Genomic DNA, 20,291 nt, shown 5'->3' with positions numbered 1-20,291 from the left:
TTTCTTCATATGTTTTTGCAGATCTCTAGTGATCATTCCCATGTTCCATTGTTGTTTTTCTTCATATGTTTTTGTAGATATCTAGTGATCATTCCCATGTTCCATTGCCTTTTCTCTTCATATGTTTTTGTACATGTCTAGTGATCATTTCCATGTTCCAGTGCTCGTGCTGTTTTTCTTCATATGTCATGGCATTGTTTAGTGATCATTCATTCCCATGTTCCAGTGCTGTTTTTCTTCATATGTTTTTGCAGATGTCTAGTGATCATTCCCATGATCATACTGATACTCCATCGGGTCGAGGGCGTCGTCGACTTGTCCGACTTGGCAATAACAGAATTGACAATAACAGACTTGGCAATAACAGAGTGCCACCAGAGCAAGCATCCCAACAAGCATCCCCTCACAGCACAACCTCATTACCGACATCTGTCAATTCAATTCTGCCACCTATAATGTCACCTGCCCAGTTTTATCCCGAGATGTGGGTGCCGCCTCCATCATCTCCTCTCTTCCCAACGACCCATAACACTCCTAACATGCCCCATAACCCACCTGCACCCACCTCCGACACCCAGACGATAGACAATCAAGCTGCTGGTTGCTCCTTGTCACAGCAAATTCCATCGACTGTTCCTGTGTCTGACCAAACATTTATACGACCATATCTTGACTCAGGGTAAGTGCATTTTTCCTTTTTATTATTTTATATACATTAATTATGGAAACATTAATTATACAAACATTTACTTCACTAATATTTTCTCATTATCTATTTTGTAGATTCGAGCCTTCTGACGTTCACAGGGTGATGACTACGATTATTAAGAGCAAGTTTGATTATTACGCGAACACATGGAAGGAAGTTCCTGATGAGATGAAGGGCATTTATTTTCAAGAGTTCAAGGTAAATATAACTTTCTTACAAAATTGTCCAATTGTTCCACAAGCTTTGATTTTCTGTTTACTAGTTCAATAGTAATGAACTATGAACTACTCAAGTAGCTCATCACTCTACTGCACCCTCTGATTTATTTGAAAATGTTCTTTTAATTAAAATTACCCATATCTCATTTGGAAACAATGTCCAAGTAAAGTTGCCCAAGACCATGGTTTGGTGTCTTACATAATTTATGCTTATTTGTTAACTTTGTTGAGCATATATATGATATGTTATATTGTTTTTACTGGTCTCTTATATTGTTTTACAGAAGAGATAACTTGGCTACATACATATTTGTTAACATATATACATATATACATATATAACATACATACAATTTTTTTTACAGAAGAGATATAGGTGGGACCCTGCCGATGATCATGGAGTAATGAAAGCATGGAATAAAAAGAATGGAGGATTAATGCGGGGAATGATGGAGAAGGTTCGACAAAAGAAAGATAAAGGTGAATAGATTAAAAAGGAAGTTAGAGATGAGCTTGAAAAGCTTTGTGCGCAACCAGCTTATATGGCAAAAAGGGATAAGGCAAAGAAAAATCGAGCGTCTGAAATTGGAGGGTGCACTAATACTGGTGGCTCTATTCGCCATTGTAACTATATTAAGAAATTGGTAATTTTTTTAATTTTCTTCTTAGTTTTACATCTTCAATTGCTTATTGCCTTTAAGATTAAAATTCACTTGTCCTTTCTAACTTACATTACAGCAAGAAGAATATGGTCGAGATCCTACAAAGGCTGAGGTCTTTCGTTGTACCCATCTGAAAAGGTCTACTCAAGAATTCGTTGACCATCGAGCATCCACCACATACGTAAGTAATACAGATGTTATTAAATTAGAAAATTAATATGATCTTTAAATCGTTATGATATTTGACATTTTATCTTTTTTAACTTTGATACAGGATGATTACATAAAGCTGAAGGAAGCCCAATCCAGTCAAGCATCGACCACGGGAGAGTCACCTATTGAGCTGCTTGATGATGACTCCTTGTTCTTTAAGGCGACTAAGGGTATTAATAAGAAAGGTCGTGCCTACGGTTATGGAGACGATGTGCGTCGTCTGCGCTTTTCATCTTCCCAGAGCACATCATTTGGATCGGGTCCTAAGTATTCACAGCAAGAGATAGAGGAGCGTGTGGCTCGGATGAACTCCGAGTTACATGATCAATTGACAGAGGAGATCACTACCTTGTGGTAGTAGTTGCAAGAACAAGCGAGGAGGGAGTCTGAGCGAGACCAGATGATGGAGGCTATACTTGCTCGGTTCAATATGCAACCCTCTGATTTTAATCTTAGCCGTGATGAGGGTGAGGGTCGGGGTGAGGAGGAGGAGGAGGATGACTAGATTTGTTTTGTAATAATTTGACAACAATGTTCTATAATTTATTTCTGTTTGGAATATTTTTTAATCATATAATATAAGTATTCTAATTTAATTATGTCATTGATAATAATTTAAAAAATTTAAATAATTGTGAAAAATAAATATATTTTAAAAATATTTTATTAAAATAATGTAAAATACTAGTGACGGAAATTTTAGTAATATTCCGTCGCTAAAATAAAATTAAATAAGAATTGTGAAAATAAATAAATAATATATTAGTGACGGATTATTCCGTCGCTATATTCGTGACACTTCAGTGATGGATTATTCCGTCACTAATATAAATTTTCTTTTTTTCCCTCATTTTTTCGCCGCAATAATTCCGTCACTAATATCTGTCGCAAACGAAGTCCGTTGCTAATTAACCGTCACAAAGGGAGTCGCAACTTCTATCACAAATTTCCGTCACAAAAACCGCAGCTAAAATTTAGCGACGAGGGTTTTTGTGACGGAATTATTTTCGTCACAAATTCGTTTTGCGACAGATTTCACTTTGGTTGTGACGGAAATTTCCATCACAAAAGCAGTGTTTTTTGGTAGTGCATCGTCCAAAACATGGATAGGTGAGCGAAGATGTGAATGAGCATAAGTCGTATCCCCCTCAAGGTTTAACGACTTGATCACCTCCTTCAAATGCCACACTTCCTCCAGTGTCTTCCTCTCCTTATTGACAAAAAATGAAATCAAAGCAATAGTCTCGGCCTTCTCTAATCATTCTTGGTCATAGCAACAAAATGGTCAGGAAGAACTGACCACATAGACACTGCCTGCATGATAAACAAGAAAAGGAGTTAGAAAATTTCTAACGTACAAAAAAAATCCGAGTACGGTAAAAAATCCGAGGAAGGCAAAAATCTAGGGATGGCAAAAATCCGAGGAAGGCAAAAATCCAAGTATTGCAAAAATCCGAGTATGGCAAAAAATCCGAGGAAGGCAAAAATCCGAGGATGGCAAAAATCCGAGGATGGCAAAAAATTCAAGGATGGAAACAATCCGAAGATGGAAAAAATCCGAGGATGGCAAAAATTTCGAGGATGTCAAAAGATCCAAGGATGGCAAAAATTCCGAGCATGGCAACTATCCAACCATAGTAAGAATTCCAAGTATAGAGAATTCCAAACATGAAGAATTCCTTGCATAGAGAATTCCAAACATGAAAAATTCTGAGCATAGAGAATCCGAAAAAGAGAACATACCTCCATAAGCGAGACGCTCAAACGAGAGAGTTTCTCCAAAATAGGAAGTAATGAAATGCAACGTCTGAGATAAAAAATAATAATAAATAAATAAAAGGAAGGAAGGAAATAATAGGCTCGAATTTTTTACCTTGAAGACAATATGGTATTTTATAATGTACAAAAAAAAAAAGTTATGGGTAAGAAATAGACTTTGATAAAGTCCTTTTAGAGAACAAGATATATAACACATCATTTGTGGACCAAAGTCTTTTAGTAATACTTCTTCTGGGTTGGACGTGGCCTATTTTAGACTTTCCCAGGCCTAGTTTAAGAAGCACATAAGCTTCAAAATTTAGGAAATGGGCTTAGCCCAACTAAGGGCAACTCTAACAACTATTCTAAAAAGATTCTCTAAAATATAGTAAAATAAGTCATTTTATAATTTTACATAATTACAATTCAACAGTACTCCATAACAGCTCCTCTAGATCATCTTCTATAACTTAAAATATTCATTTCTCCAATCTTTTTAATATCTTTTCTGTTTTAATTTTTATAGACTATATTTTAGACAAAGAAATATATTTTTAAAAATATTATGTTAAAATAAAATAATAATATAAAAAATATTATAAAATATTAACGTTCAACCAAAGTGATCTTATCGAGCATTTATGGAATATTTATAGTGAATCATAGTTGTACTATTTTTGCTTTCTAATTATCTTCTTATATAATTTTAATGTAGTCTTAAGTTTATTCAATAAAAATATAGTTTATGTTAAGAAAAATAAAGAAGTAAAATTGGATGTAATTCTCACGAACCAAAGAGAGTAGAAATAAAGAAAGGAAAAAAAGTAATATGATGTAGTTTTCATATGTGGGCCCATTCCAACATTTCGTATATTAAAAAAAGAGTAGCGGATCTACAGTGGTCCGCTTGATAGATCTGCTAGTGAGGTTCCGATATTTTACAAGAACTGTTGGGAACAAGTTTTTGAACATTTTTTTTTATATTGAACCTCTAAAATGGCGGATAGGGTGAGTTTACAAAAGCTGTTATGGGTTCTCTAACTTTAGTTAATATTTGTAACAAGTCTAGCTTTCACATGAACCCACGAGAAAGATCTAGACATACAAATAAAAGGGACAGAGTAGTCGGGAAAGAAAAGGAACAAAGGAAAATTGGAGGTCGTCTTTGTCTTCAGTTATTGGAACTAGTTAAGGGGTGTTGAGTAGGGATGAAAATGAGCTGGGTCGCTCGCTGGTGGCCCTAGTTAGGCTTAGCCCGAGCTCGGCTCTTAAGACAAAGGACCCGAGCTCGAGCCTAATATTAAGCTCGTTTAGAATTTAGAGCCGAGTCTGGGCTTGGACAAGTCGGGCTCTTAAGCCCTAGAGCTCATATTAATGCATAAGCCTTCTTAATTGAATTAAGAAGCCCAGACTTTTTATCCTATTTAATTCAAAAGCTCAATGCTGTCCAAAATCCCTAATCTCTTACCAATTACCATGGGCGATGGGCCCTAGCCTTGTTAATTGATCCTATACGCTTGTACCAAGAATTCTATGAAAGAAAGATCGTGAGTGGTGACTGACTGTTTGACTAACTGGTGCGTGGCCTTGTCGTCGGCTAACTGTTGTGTGGCTTGTGATTTTGACAGGTGAGTTCTATCAATGCTGTAAGTTCTGTGTTGATTTTCGTTCTTCTTCATCGCTGAAGAACCTACTGCCTCCTGACCGTTTCTTTCTTCCAAAGACTAATTACTACCAGTGCTTCTTGCTTCGCCACAACTGCTTGATCCTGTAAAGCTTGTGAAAATGTTAGAAACAAATTCCATCTCCTTCATTTTTCCTTTCTAATCTAATGCTTGGGGTGAATCATAAGCAGTACTAGTTATACCCAAAGCTGTGTTTAGCCTTTGATTTTCTTATTCAATGATATGACGAAATTTAGAATGCTCAATGGACCTTGAAAGTCCTATTAGGTGATTGAAGCGGGTCCTTTTCAACCATTTCTATAATCTTATAATATTATCATGATAATGGTATTTTAAATGTTCTAAATGGATTTTGGGTTCCCCAAGACACAAACTTGCTTAGAATGACAATTCTATTCCATGATCTTATAATATTATCATGATAATGGTATTTTAAATTGATGATGCAGCTGCTTGGTCACTGTGGCACCCTAACTTGAAACTTCTTTTGGTCACTCTTGGTGAGAAGGGTTGCAGATACTACACCAAGGTATATCGTCAATTCAATTCAATTCCTTTGTTTTCATCTATTGTTTTTCTTCATATTTAGGTAGACTATCATGTTACTGCTATATTCTTTAATTGGTTGCCTTTCATTTTAATTGCTTGATGTTGATTTTTGACCAAACCCTTTTTTAAAATTGCTGTTCCAAATAGCTCATTTGATTGCGTAAAACTATATGAAACTCTCTTTTCAAAGATTTGTGTGTTGGCACAAATATGTACCTATACACAATATTAGTTTATATAATGACTCTTTTATTAGTGGCTTAGGTGTTTAACAGATGAATTTATATGGAGGCTGCTTCTCTACAGTTGTTGTGTGGATTGTGAGAATTACTTTGACTCTTTTAAGGGATAACATTATTTTGACATTTCAGGATGGAAATTGACGATGTGATTACCCCAGAAGTTCAGTCCGTGGATGTGGAGAAAGAGCAAGAGCAAGAGCAACAACAAGAGCATGAGGAGGAGGAAGTGCAAAATGAAGCTCATGAAGACTCTAAACGAGCTTAATATTAGGCCCGAGCTTGGGGCCTTTGTCGTACAAGCCAAGCTCAGGCAGAGTCTAACTAGAGCCGCCAGCGGGCGGCGCGAATCATTTTCATCCCTATTCACAGACCATTCTTAAGGGTGATATAAAGCAAGAAGAACGGTATTCTCGAGTACACTAAGGTAATGGTTTTAAACCCTTGTTTAAAGCTATGGATTTCGGATTTGGGAATGGAGTTTCATTTGGGATTGCTCTTGCATATGTTCTATACTATAGTCACGCTGAATTTGGGTAATTGACGTGTAATTTTTGTACTGGTGGGATATTACAATTTTGGGCTTTTGGCTCTGGGTATCGTGATGCTGTCAAATTTTCGTAAACTATGTTAGTAATAAATTGGACGTCTTGCATGCAAGTATCTAAATGGTGGATTGTATGTTTTAGGTGGTGACTAACTGTCAAGTGAGTGATACTAGTACTTGAGCAAGCAAGGTGTATTCTAACAATATTTCAATTCAGTTACTGTTTATCGAGCTACCGTGTTTGTCTTGATCTGCTTACTTAAGGGACAAGTACTTAACTATTCGCTATCCTTCGATATGACATTCTTATAAGTTTCGTTGATTCTAAATTGTATGATATTTCGATTCTGAATGATTTGTTATTCTGATTTTGAATGATTCGGTCTTCTGATTCTGGACTGTATATTGTTTCTGATTTTTACTACGAGTGATTCTAAAACCCTATGCCATTCTGATTCTATTTGACTATTTGACGATTGATGATTATCCATTTTCTTGGGAGTTACTATCTATCAGGATACTGTTTGCTAACGACAATATACGTTAGCCTTGGTGTACCAAGAATGGATATTGGCACTTCGTGTGCTATCTGATATGGGCATCTCGTGTGCTATTTGATATGGGCGCTATAGGTGCTCTCTGATATTTTGATTGATTTTGTATGATAGTACTTTTGAAAGCAGGTCCGTTCCATATGTGCTATTTGATTGATTTTTTTTTTACGTTTTACAAAAACTAATGTTGGCCACACAGTTTTAATAATATAAATTTAATAAAGTAGTTACTATTACTTTGTTAGTTAAACTTATATACTCTTAGTTAAATTTATATTTTATTTTTCTACTTAATATTATAAAATTAATCTTGTTTGAGAAGACTTATAAAATTAAATTTAATAGTTATAAAAATTTAAAATACACATTATATATAATAAAAGATCATATAAAATAAAATATAATGATTAAAAATTTGATATAATTTTTAAATTTGATATGTATTTATGCTTAAATTAATCTAATAATAAATTAATTTATTAATATTTACAATTATATTTTATTATACTTAAAAAAAAAGAAACTGATTTTAATAATAAGTTATAATATACTTAAATTAATTTTAATAATAAATTAAATTTATTAACAAAATGATTAAAAAATTAGGAAAATTTATTATTAAATTCAAGAGAATACTTTTAATCAACAACTTTTCTGCTAACGTCAATTATTAGTTCATTAAATATCTCAGAGAATATTTCACATCTTTAATCTCAGTTTTTTTCCCCACAGCATTTTCGTTAAAATTGAAAATCAATCTTTCCGCATTATCAAACAGACCTTATATAATCTCTCCTAGAGAGAGGAAAATATAATATAAAAAAATGAGGAGAGAAGGTGATGTAACAAGAGAGTTAAGTAAACTTTTAGTCACTGAAAGATATTCAAGATTTCATTTTGGACATCCAAATATCAAACGTTCCAAGTTAGTCATCCAAAAATTTTGTTTGCTATACTTTGACCACTCGAGCAGATTTTTGGGAATTTGGGCAGTAAACCCGCTTACGTGGCGTGTTGACCGTTAACTACAATTGGCTTAATGCTGATGTGGATTAAAGTGGAATAAACTTTCTACAAAATTACAAATGGCGAAATCAAAACCTTACACTTGTAGTGACCTGAAAAAAAATTAGTTAGTAATATAATTTTTATATCATCCACGGATCCATCTTAGAAAAAAATTACTCTGAAGTACATATGTTTTAAACAAAATAAAAAAAAAGAAAACGTCAAAAAAAATGTCTCCATTACCACCATCACACGCCATGTCCTCTGCCTATGTTCTTTCATTGGCTTGATGCCTATTTACTTTACGGAAGTCTGTTATGCCTCTGCATCCTTGACCTAATTACACAATATTCTTGTGGCATTCGAGGTTATGCACCAACTAAAAAGTAGATCAAAAGGGAAGCAGTATTTTTTGGCTTTCAAATCAGATATGAGTAAAGCCTATGATCGTGTCGAATGGGTGTTTCTAAAAGCTTTAATGGTGAAGATGGGTTTTCCAGATAAGTGGATCCAATTAATAATGTCTTGTGTTTCCTCGGTCTCGTATTAGGTGGTCATGAATGGGTCTCCGCGTGGGTGCCTAATGCCGGGCAGGGGAATCCGCCAGGGTGATCCCCTTTCGCCTTATCTTTTTATTCTTTGTGTTGAGTGCCTATCTGGTATGCTTCAACAAGCTGTAACTTCTAATCTAGTCCAGGGATTTCAAGTGGCTAGGGGTGGCCCATCAATCTCCCATTTGTTCTTTGCGGATGACAGCCTTTTCTTCTGTAAGGCCACCCAGGATGATTGTCAAGCTATCACCATATCCTTCGTATTTATGAGCAAGCTTCGGGCCAGCAAGTGAATCCAGAAAAATCAAATATTTTCTTCAACCCAAATACTCCAGAGGCAAGGCGGGTAGAGGTGTCCCAATGGCTTGGTATTGCCAACTCCATTCAGCACCAAAAATACTTGGGCCTTCCTGCCTTTATAGGGCGTTCTAAGAAAGAGATTTTCAAGATTCTCCGTTCTAGGATTCTGGCTCGTATCAAAGGGTGGAAGGAAAAATATCTTTCTAAAGGTGGTAAGGAGATTCTTTTAAAAGCAGTAGCGCAAGCAATCCCTGCGTATGCTATGTCTTGTTTCAGGATTCCTAGCTCAGTTTGCAAAGAGATTTCTCAGTTGATGGCCAGATTTTGGTGGGGCAATGGTGAGGTCAAGCGTGGTATCAATTGGCTTAACTTGGAGCGAATTTGTTGTCCTAAAAATCTTGGAGGCTTGGGTTTTCGGAATATGGACTCATTCAATCAAGCCCTTCTTGCTAAACAAGGATGGCGCCTTCAGACTGATCCTCATTCTTTATTTCCAAAAGTGTACAAGACAAGGTATTTTCCGCATGGTGACTTTCTTAATGCTTAGCTTGGTTTTAATCCTTCCTTTGCATGGCGGAGTATCTGGGGTACTCAAAAGCTTTTATCTAGGGGAATTCGTTGGCGAATAGGTGATGGGTCTAGCGTGAGAGTGGGTCTTGATACTTGGCTGCCAAGGCCTGTTACTTTTAAACCTATTTCTTGGCTTCCTGATGATATAATCAAAGGTGCTCCTGTGGCCTCTCTTATTAATCAAGCCACTCATTCGTGGGATATAGACCGAGTTCAAAATAGCTTCATCCCTTCAGATGTGGAGTTAATCCTCTCTATTCCTATAAGCCCTTTCCGTGCTGTAGACCATATTTTATGGCATTGGGATAGCAAAGGAAGATTTTCGATAAAATCTACTTATCATGTGGCCCAGGGTCTGAAAGCTGAAATCTCTGTAGGGGATCTTCCTCCTCTGATATATGCTCCTATCCTTGGGCTCCATCAGCCTCCCTCGAAGGCTTGTCTTTTTATTTGTTCTGCTTGGGTTATATGGAACAATCAGAATAACTTTCTCCATAACCAAAGAAGCAGAGATGCTGCTGAGACAATGTCTTTTGTGTGCTCTTATGTTCAAGAGCTGTCAGCGTTGGCTACTAGGGCCTCCTTGCCTACCCAAGCCCGTGTCCCAACCCAGAGTGGTTGCTGGCAGCCACCATCTTTGAATGGTTTTAAGCTGAATGTTGATGGTGCTGTCTTTGCTGCGGACCAATCCATTGGGATTGGGGGTGTCTTGCGAGACCATAAGGGGGAGGTGTTTATGTCATTTGTTGAAGTCATTTATGGAAAGTTTGGGCCAATTATTGCTGAAGCCTTTACAGTCCTTCGTGGGATGCAGTTGAGTGGAGAGGCTGGGTTTAGAGATTTCGTGGTGGAGTCGGATTCTTCAATTTTTATCACTGCTATCTCCTCTGACTCGCACCAGCTTTCAGTGTATGGCCATCTTGTTGATGCTGTTCGTGATGTGCCTAGGTCTATGGGGTGTGTGTATTTTCAATTTGCAAACCGTTTATGTAATTCTGTTGCTCATACTCTTGCTAGGAATGCGCAAGTGTTGGGGCCTTTTAGAGTCTGGTTAGAAGACTTCCCACCTTGTATAGGCCCTGCTCTCCTGAAAGATGTTTCATCTTTCTTTTCTGATTCTTAATATATCTTCTCTGTTTATCAAAAAAAAAAATTACACAATACATAGATGGAAAATGCAAGAAGGAATAAAGAAGAAAGACTAGTTTTCATTCAATATCGTACCCATACAACTATAACTAATGAAACCATTACACGTGGCCAATCACTCTTGTTAATGAACTTAATGACAAAGCCTAAAACGCACCGTTTAGTAATATGAAAATTGCGTATGTAGATGAAGATTTGACTGAGTTCCTTCCCTTCCGTACTAGTGGGAAATCTTCGCCTCTATCAACAGGGTAGGTCGAAGCTCCAAATCTCTAACGAAGCTCCACATCTCCACACTCATTTTCAGATCTCCAGATGTCCACACTCAATATCTGTAGGTGGAATTGTTGTTACAATACCTAGGTTTGGATTTATAGGTTTAACAAGAGTAGATAAAGAATCACAAGAAAAGTCATGATTAATGAAATTAGGTTTTTTGTTTTTTCCCCCCTTTTTAGCACAAGATAAGCCATGGTGGAGGAGGCGGCAGAGATACAATTGGGGAAGAAGACATGGCTCTTAGGGTTAAAATCGGGTATTGAAAAGCCATGTCACCAAGTTTGCAATAAAAATGACGCCATCAAGCCACATAAGCCAAATTAAACGGTTCAATAACAGTCAACTTGTCACGTCGGATGTTTGACTGTCCAGAATCTCCATAAATCTACTCGAGTAGTCAAAATGTAACAAATTTTGTTTGAGTGAGTAATTTGAAACATTTGATCGAAATGACCAAAATAAAATTTTAAAAATTTTTCTGTGACCAAAAATTTACTTAACCCTGCAACAAGAAGTCGTTGTCGGTGTGGCAACCACTGCATGCCATGTAAGTGTTTGGGAGTGCTGTGTGGTGTGGTGAGGTGCTGTGAGATATTAATATAAAACCACTTAATGTTTGCATTGTACATTAATCTAAAATAAAATAATTGACTTAATTTGATTACGTATGACAATTCAACATATATTGTAAGCGTTTGGGAGTGCTGTGTGGTGTGATGAGGTGCTGTGAGGTAAAAAGCTGTGGTGCTGTGAGGTGAGTTGGAAAGCAAAAGCTGTTTGGCGTATACAAAAAACTGTGATGCGGTGCAACTGAACGCAGTGCAAACGCACTGCCAAACACCAATATATGTTGAATTGTTATACGTAATCAAATTAAGTCAATTATTTTATTTTAGATTAATGTACAATGTAAACATTAAGTGGTTTTATATTAATATTATTAGTCATCTAATATAACCGTAATTTAGATACACCAAATGTACCTCACAACACCGTACCACAGTTTTAAAAGTGATGCACCAAACAACTTTTCGCGTTCCAAACTCACCTCATAGCATCGCACGACACCCAAACAGCAGTTGAAAGCACTCCCAGACAAACCCATTATTGTTTCCCACTCGTACACTCATCCAACCCACTCGCCCGTTTTTTTCATTCAAACATCAAAACACTCTTCTTTCCTCGCCCCAACTTGGGGCTCCGAGGGCCGGAACCGACCGGATACGCATTTTACCCATTGACCTTGCCGCATTTTTCCAGTGAAACAGGGCCGATGTACTCGACGATACACTCGCTGCCGGTCGACGGAGGCAGCGTTGGGGGTAACGGCTTGGATTTCGCCGGCTCGCTGGGAGGGACGAATCTGCCTGGGGACGCGTGCCTCGTTCTCACCTCGGATCTAAAGCCCCGACTCCGGTGGACAGCGGAGCTCCACGAGAGATTTGTCGACGCCGTCACGCAGCTCGGCGGCCCAGACAGTAAGTTTATATGCTTACGTGTAGACCTTCATTCACTCCTTTTTCAGTTCATGTGAGTTTTCGTTTTGATTTCGGAGTTTGGTGGGTTTTCTATCCGTGGCTTGTGGTTTTGCCGAACATGGAACTTGCAATGTGGGTTTGTTTGTTTGTTTGTTTTTGTTTTTTTTTTTTTTTTTTAAAATTTTTTCGTATTTTTGGTAGATTCTATTTGGGTTCTTGAATCTTTGGAAGGTGCTTCTCTTTTTCTTCCTTCTTTTTTTTTTAATTTCTTTTGTTTGGTGAATTTCCTGAATAATTTTGTTTAAAATTTGAACAACCATGCAGTCTATGTAGAAAAGAATACTTCATTATCCATTTCAAGCATGTGGTGATATGTACTTCAACCTCTCAATGGAGATTACGACCAGAAGTGGTGACTAATATTTTTAAAAAAATTTATATAGGATACTTTCTTTGTAATGCAAATGTTGTGGTTGCCAATAACAGAAACAATGTGTTCTATCTAAACAATGTCTCAATTGATCTTTGTGTTGCCGATGCCTTTACCAAAGCTATGATTTGTTGAAGGTGCGATTTTTTATTAACAAAATGTTGTTGCTTTGATGTATTATGGTCAATTTCTTTGGAGAAGAAACCTTGGCTGCACTGCATCATCAAGATTTATTACCTTAAGTTGGCAGATGCAATAGAGGACTATTGTATTATATTTGTTGAGAAAAGCTCTTGAATGAAGAAATAAGGAATTTCCAGCAACCATTGTGCACAAGCGAACATGTGGCTTAGTGGTAGAGTTTCTGAAGTCCAACCTAGAGGTCAGGTTCAATTCCTATAGATAGTCTCTCCACATAATATGTTAGGATAAGTCGATAAGATCTGCATGCATCATGTCTGTTCCCGACCTTGTCCACTGCGGGAACCTTCTGCACGGGAGTTGTTTACATTTATCGTGCTCTTTAATTTTATAGTGAAAAAAAATGGAGAAGGACAATAATAAAAGCTTTTTCATAGTTTATTCACATGATGGACTTACTATCATGCTTGAGTCTCCCAAGATATCAGTTGGCAAGCATGGTCATAAAAGGAGAGGATCCAAGAGACAAAGATAGGTTGTCAAAGTTGAAGTTATGACATCCCTTGGGTTTGACAGGAACTCTTATGGATAGCATTCTACTCAATGTTCAACTGATTAGGAGTTGCCTTTCAATGCTCATTGCTGTCATTCTCAATGATGACAGCCTACATTGGTCATGCTTGTCCGTCAATTTCTTGGCAGACCCCGCTTGGTTGTATGTCCATCAGATGAGTCAGCTTGGGTGCGGTTTTTATTACTATATTTAACTGCAAATCTTCTTTCAAGAACAAAGAATGAAATTCGTGATTTCTTCTTCCAATAGGCTCTCTCTTTAAAGACATGGTCAACTACATCCCTCAAGGCTCCTAGTTTGTGTACAAGTATATCTTGCATGTATGGAAAGGATATTTAAAGTCAATTCCTTGTTTATAGCAACAAATATTGGTGGTATGCATTCACTACCCAAAAAAAGCGGGGTCAAACCATTTAAGGCAAAGATATGGACCTATTTCTTGTAGGGTTAACCTGACTTAAAGTCTGGAGAAGGCTTCACATCTTCCCTGTATAGCTTACGATAAATGTTCCTGTTGGGAAATAAATATTATGTAAATCGACTTATGGTAAATGCTACCTCTGGGCCATTAATTATGCTTAAGCTTAACATTGATCTAAAATTTAAGCCTAAGGTCTTAGCTGCAACTTCATCTGCAAATACTAATTGGTTTGAGGTATTTTGATGCATTGCTGATCACGTTGATTGTAATGAAGAAAAATTTATTTCTGGCATGCTTGGTTCTACGATAAGTTGGAGCTTGGGGCATTTGGCCCTGGTCCTAGATTGCGTCCTGCACCACCAGAAATTCTGATGTTGTTGGGTATAAGATGATTATTGATAATAATATCAAAAGTTCAAAACTGAAGCCTAAAATTGTCATATGACATAATTTTTTTTTTCTTTCATTTCCATTTAAGTCATGCTGATTTGTATATGCACCATACTTAGCACTTTAAATGTCACTACTCACTAGCGAAAACTTATAGTTTTGCAGTGATCCTTATGTTTCGTTTTCTTAGGAGTTCATGTCATTGATTGTTAATTATGGTGTCTGATACTGTGATGAAATGCGCTGCAGTGGCAACACCTAAGACTATTATGAGAACAATGGGGGTAAAAGGCTTGACTCTTTATCACTTGAAGTCACATCTTCAGGTGTTGTTTCCACTCTCTGCCTCCCCCCATCCCTTCTCTCTCTCTTTCTCAACTGTTTATTCACAAAATTTTGTTGATTTGTTTTTTTCAATTGCAGAAATACAGGTTGGGAAAGCAATCATGCAAGGAGTCAACTGGCAAAGCTAAGGATGGTATGAAATTTGATACCTTAGAGTCCGTTTGGTTGGTTTGGTATTGCGATGGTAATGGGAATCCTATTACTTTACATTGTGTGGTATGAACTAAATAAAAAATTACAAGATGAATACCAATACTGGTTTTGAGAATCCTTATAAGAACAAGGAATCCCAATACCAATTAAAAGCTGGAATTTGGATTACAAATGGTTTGTGAAACTGTTTGGACAATAATACCCTTCAGGTTTCACGTGTCATCAATAATCACACTAGGCATTTTCTGTTATATGTGTAAATATATCTGTGCATGTATATTTAGGCAATATACAAACACACACACACACACGAAGACAATGAGCTGTATATGAACTCACTTTTTTTGATAAGCTTGTGTATGCACCAACTGGTGGATATATAACACATGTTTATAGAAATTATAATGTATGACATGTGTATGTATCCACGTCATGTCCTATTTAAACTCCTTTCATATATTTATAATATATATTGCTGAAAATGTGATATTGTATAAATAACTGTATATGTATAAAGGAATTCTCACATAAGCGTGTAAAATAAGGGTCTATGTTTTCACCATTAATTTGAAACATGTAGGACCCAAAACAGTGGACCCCACTTCTCATCTCATTAATCCACACCATTAAAACGTAACCCTTATTTTACATCCTTACATTAGACCCTTATGTGAGAATTCCTCTCTCTCTCTATTGCAGATATGCTATAGATTTGGCATGTCTGTCAAAATTTTTTCCTTTTAAATGAATTAGGCAGATAGACAAATCTATGTCTTGTGACTCTTGCCACTTACCAACCGGCACGAATAATAAAACTTTTCTAAGAAGAGCACCTGATGAAATTTTCATTCATCAGGTGATAATTTGTTTTTGGATTGCAGCATCTTGTGTTGCAGAAAGCCAGGATACAGGATCATCTACATCAACTTCATCAAGAATTATGGGACAAGAGTTGAACAAGTATGTTAGCTTTCTTCTTTTACTTTCACTAGTCGTTACTCCATCTCCCTGCATGTTACAATGCCTTTCGGCTTTAATCAGTGGTTACCAGGTTACTGAGGCTTTGCGAGTGCAGATGGAAGTCCAGCGACGGCTGCATGAGCAGCTGGAGGTTAGTTTTGATTATTGTTGCTTTCGGTTTGCCTTTTATAAAGTTACTTGTGGACTTGGTATTGACCTTTTCTGTACTTGTGAACATGTCATCCTCAGATATTACATGTCAAAAGTAAGTCGAATTGACACAATCCACTTATGTCAAAGACAAAGTAAGTTGCCTCTGGGGATGCCCTTAGTTGTTCATGATGGTCCTAGGAATTTATTTCGGTAATTGTCCTCAGTGTTGTTAAAAGTGAGAGGCGCACGACCCATTAAACGCCCGACCGAAGCTAGGCGCAATTTTATGTTTAATATAAACAAATATAGAGACATGTCAATAAATATCAATGTTTTCAAATGCGAAAACGAAGGAGAGGCGTAAGCCTTGATGCGTTGAATATATATAATTTATTATATAATAATAATAAATTTATTAAATAATATTCATATATTAGTTTATTATTTTTAATACCGTAGTGGAGACATGGCAATAAATTAGCCACTCAAAAATACACGTCACAATAGAGATTGTTTTCAAAATCTGCATTGTTAAGAAGTAATGTAGAGTTCATATGTTTTTGACACCTGTATTAAGCTTGTGACACATGTATTTTTAGACAACTAAAGCTTTTGACACCTATATTTTTAATGCCTAGGACAATTTGACATCTATGTCAAAAATAAAATGAAAGTTTTAAAAAAATATCTTTAAAACAGAATAAAAATATCTGTAAAAAACACTCAACTTACCTGTTAAAGATATTTTTATTCTCTTTTAAAGATATTTTTTAAAAGCTTTCATTTTATTTTTGACATAGAAATACAGGTGTCAAAAGCTTTATTTATCTAAAAATACATGTGTCAAAAGCTTAATACAGGTGTCAAAAGCATATGAATTCTACATTACCTCTTAACAGTGCAGATTTTGAAAACAATCTCTATTATGACGTGCATTTTTGAGTGGCTAATTTATTGATATGTCTCCACTAAGGTATTAAAAATAATAAACTAATATGTGATTATTATATAATAAATTTATATATATTTATTGACATGTCTCTATATTTGTTTATATTTAACGTAAAATTGCACCTAGCTTCGGTAGGGTGTGCGCCTTGGGCATTTAATGGGTCATGCGCCTTTGTGCGCCTCTCGCTTTTAACAACACTGGGTCTGAGGCGTGAGCCTAGGCCACGCCTGTCTAAAGATAGGCGTTTAAGGCTAGGCGAGGCAGCCTGGGTGCGCCTCGCCCGACACGCCTGGCCGCCTGGTGACAACATTGATTGTCCCGTGTGTGTGAGATGGTAAGTTCATACATAACCACAGTGTGTTTAAAAGCTCCAGGTACCTTTTCATTTTAACGAGAAGGTAGGGGAGGTGGTCATGGGAGACATTTTTCCAAATATTTTGACATGAGCCATATTTGAAATGAGGATTTTGTTTTTGTTCTTTTATGGTAATAAGAGGCCTCGTATAAGCTTAAGCAATGGCATCTGATGGAGTTAATGACTTTAATGTTGGCAAATTGATTATAGTTCTTAATAGTAGTCTTCGACGGTTTCACTGTAAGCAGGTGCAGCATCACCTCCAACTTCGGATTGAAGCACAAGGAAAGTACCTGCAGACCATACTAGAGAAAGCTTGTAAAGCTCTGAGTGATCAGGTCGCTGCATCTGCCAGGCTTGAAGCTGCTAGGGAGGAGCTTTCAGAGCTAGCTATCAGAGTCTCAAATGACTGTCAAGGAGTGGTCCCTGTTGATGCCATGAAAATACCCTGCTTGTCCGAACTAGCTGCTGCTTTAGAGAGCAAAAATGCTTCTACTATGCCGGCTCACATTGGTGATTATTCTGTTGAGAGCTGCTTGACTTCTGCTGGAAGTCCAGTTTCTTCCTTGGGTGTAGGTTCACAGGCTGCATCTTTGAAGAAGAGAACAAGGCTTGTATTTGGTAACGCCGACTCATTGCCCTTGGAGGGCAACATACGGCAAGAAGTGGATATATGATGAATGATATTGGATGAGCATAATGCCAGCCCTTATCCCTAAATCAGAATTCCCCTTTGCCATTTTAGGGTTTTATTCTGTTATTGTTTTCATATTTTCCATCCTTTTTGACTGCCTCTGTGTCTGTATATTCTTAAAGATCATTTAACTTAATCTTGTCTCCCTTTATTCATGAAAGTGGCACATTGGAAGTCCCATGGTTTGCTTCTCTTGGTATATACGATACTCAGAAATACCTGTAGCAGGTAAAGTGAATGTGGAATGCTAGATGGGGAACTAGTTGCGGCTTTTGTTCAAGTGATTCTTAACGCTTTTTGAAATCTACATGGGAAACCTTGTATGAAAGGTACAATCTTGCCTGATGTATCCCTTGTGGGTTAAGCTATTGGAGATTATAAATTGTCATGAAAGATGTTAATGCTGATTCGACAATGTTTTCTGTTATGAAGTACTGCATTTTTCGCTTGTTCTCCCCTGTTATTAACGTTAGTATGGGCAGTACGAGGAAGACCAGTCTACCTACAAAGAAGAAATGGAGACTTTTAGACTAAACTAGGATGAAGCCCGTGCGTCGCGGCGGGTGTTCATCTTTGTACTCGTTATATCTGAGCTCCACAGGTGCTCTGAATTTGGCTCCAGCATAGACCGCTGCAGATACCAGCTTTTCTTCAATTCTCAGAAGCTGCAATTTTTTATAAATACAATATGGTTAGCTAAATAAATCAGATACAGATGAGAGTAGCAATTAGCAAGATGGCTTTGTATTTAGCAAGGCGTCCTACCCTGCAAGGAGCACCAGTTTTGATCTGGTCCTGCATAAGGGACAGAAAGTCACATCAGCTGAAGAAGGTAATTTATTAAATCTGATCCTAATTCCTAATGTAAAATCCTTTGTAGTCCATAACTTAATATATCAGGCCAAATAAATATTAAGACATGGTTTGCAAAACTTTACACAATTGACGAACATAGCTCAAGGTTTACACAAACTATACATTAAATTCCCATTGTGAAGGAAAATGCAGTTGAACATCCACCAGGACGACCACAATTATAAAGAAGTGTCTTCCAAGTTGGCAGCCAAACAGTGGTTCCCATTTTGAAGGGAAACATACTTCTTGCATCACTTACTGCTGCCAAACCAACCGAAAGGTCAGCGACGAAAGTGTCCTCTATTCCACCACTGTAGCAGACATGTTCACAGCTTGCCATCACACCCCAGTCAGCAGGTTTAGGCATCTTCACAGCTTCAATGCTTTCATATTTAGTCACCCTGTAATCAGCTGTATCAAAATGGATATCCACTTTTTCAGTATGATTTGAAAGGAAAACTACCCTGTAGATTCCATTCAAAAGTATTACATCCTAATTAACTTTTTTTCAACCAAACTACTTTAACCCTCAAAAAATTAAAATTATCCAGAAGTGGCTCTATTTACCACCACTACTACTATTCTCCGTCTCTTTTTTTCCCTCCTAAATTAGTAATCAGATTGAATAGCATCATTGTTGTATAAATTCATCTCTTTTACCTAATCTTTGGCACACTGTTTATAGTTAGTAGAACTAACATTATAAATACTTGGGAAATCACAGATTGAATTGTTATAGAGACAGCAATCCCACTATGATACATACAACAATACCTACCAGTAGAACAAAAACAGTTTTTGTTAATAACCAACATAGACATGCACATGAAACCATGTAGAGCAGAAATTATAAGAAAAAGAAGATATATTCACACATGAGACTTACCCTAGACAGAAAGCAAATTAAGAACTGCCTTTGCCATTAAAGAAAACTCTTGTGGGGAGAATAGATGGTAATAGTGAATGTCAAGAACCAGGTCAGGTGCGTGCCTATATACACACTCAATAGGTCTATACATTCCTTAACCAACCACACAATCCCAACCACTACCCACATATGGGCTGTTGTAATCAACAAGCCCAATAGGCCACCACCTAAAAAACCTATTGGCTGATTGAGGAAGGCATTTGCCCTCCTTATCAATAGATCACAAGTCCTCTATCTAAGCAATGTAGGACATTCGTATCAATACCCCCGCACTCACAAGTCCTCTATCTAAGCAATGTAGGACATTCGTATCAATACCCCCGCACTTGGCTGCACTGCACTCAGTGAGGGTCTTTCACTGGCCTAGGGTCCTTACCCGTACCACAGATCCATTGGCAGCCTTTTCCGTGGCGACCCAATCCAGTCCCATACCTGGACGAAGTCGACGCCCATGTTGGCTGCACTCAGGGG

General features: G+C 37.1%; 4 protein-coding genes and 1 long non-coding RNA gene across 6 annotated transcripts; all 5 read left to right on the top strand.

The window, feature by feature from the left end:
- Positions 1-437: 437 nt before the first annotated feature.
- On the top strand, positions 438-1,565 carry LOC120015293. Its single transcript, XM_038867650.1, has 3 exons — positions 438-679; positions 784-907; positions 1,293-1,565. The coding sequence occupies exons 1-3, from the start codon at positions 456-458 to the stop codon at positions 1,413-1,415; spliced, it is 471 nt and encodes a 156-aa protein (XP_038723578.1). The 5' UTR covers positions 438-455; the 3' UTR covers positions 1,416-1,565.
- LOC120014191 lies at positions 1,470-2,307 on the top strand. The gene is made up of 4 exons (XM_038866112.1): positions 1,470-1,571; positions 1,666-1,770; positions 1,864-2,156; positions 2,259-2,307. The coding sequence occupies exons 1-4, from the start codon at positions 1,470-1,472 to the stop codon at positions 2,305-2,307; spliced, it is 549 nt and encodes a 182-aa protein (XP_038722040.1).
- A 2,916-nt stretch (positions 2,308-5,223) lies between these two features.
- LOC120015295 lies at positions 5,224-6,682 on the top strand. Its single transcript, XR_005471742.1, has 3 exons — positions 5,224-5,347; positions 5,695-5,774; positions 6,166-6,682. It is a non-coding gene; the product is annotated as an uncharacterized LOC120015295 (long non-coding RNA).
- Positions 6,683-6,701: 19 nt separating this feature from the next.
- LOC120014190 lies at positions 6,702-10,686 on the top strand. The gene is made up of 6 exons (XM_038866111.1): positions 6,702-6,711; positions 6,798-6,850; positions 8,510-8,623; positions 8,693-8,909; positions 8,969-9,506; positions 9,603-10,686. The coding sequence occupies exons 1-6, from the start codon at positions 6,702-6,704 to the stop codon at positions 10,684-10,686; spliced, it is 2,016 nt and encodes a 671-aa protein (XP_038722039.1).
- A 1,512-nt stretch (positions 10,687-12,198) lies between these two features.
- On the top strand, positions 12,199-18,444 carry LOC120015291 (protein PHR1-LIKE 2-like). Of its 2 annotated transcripts, XM_038867648.1 has the most exons (7): positions 12,331-12,469; positions 13,101-13,281; positions 14,675-14,751; positions 14,849-14,903; positions 15,805-15,883; positions 15,965-16,034; positions 17,592-18,444. In XM_038867648.1, exons 2-7 carry the CDS (start codon positions 13,242-13,244, stop codon positions 18,018-18,020), a joined length of 750 nt encoding a protein of 249 aa, XP_038723576.1. In that variant the 5' UTR covers positions 12,331-12,469; positions 13,101-13,241; the 3' UTR covers positions 18,021-18,444. The 2 variants fall into 2 exon arrangements, with proteins under 2 accessions (XP_038723575.1, XP_038723576.1); XM_038867647.1 differs by lacking the exon at positions 13,101-13,281 and having other exon boundaries at positions 12,199-12,469.
- Positions 18,445-20,291: the final 1,847 nt, after the last annotated feature.

The sequence above is a fragment of the Tripterygium wilfordii genome, chromosome 14, assembly GCF_013401445.1.
Source record: "Tripterygium wilfordii isolate XIE 37 chromosome 14, ASM1340144v1, whole genome shotgun sequence".
Taxonomy (NCBI): Eukaryota; Viridiplantae; Streptophyta; class Magnoliopsida; order Celastrales; family Celastraceae; genus Tripterygium; species Tripterygium wilfordii.
This window is presented reverse-complemented; position numbering and strand designations above follow the sequence as displayed.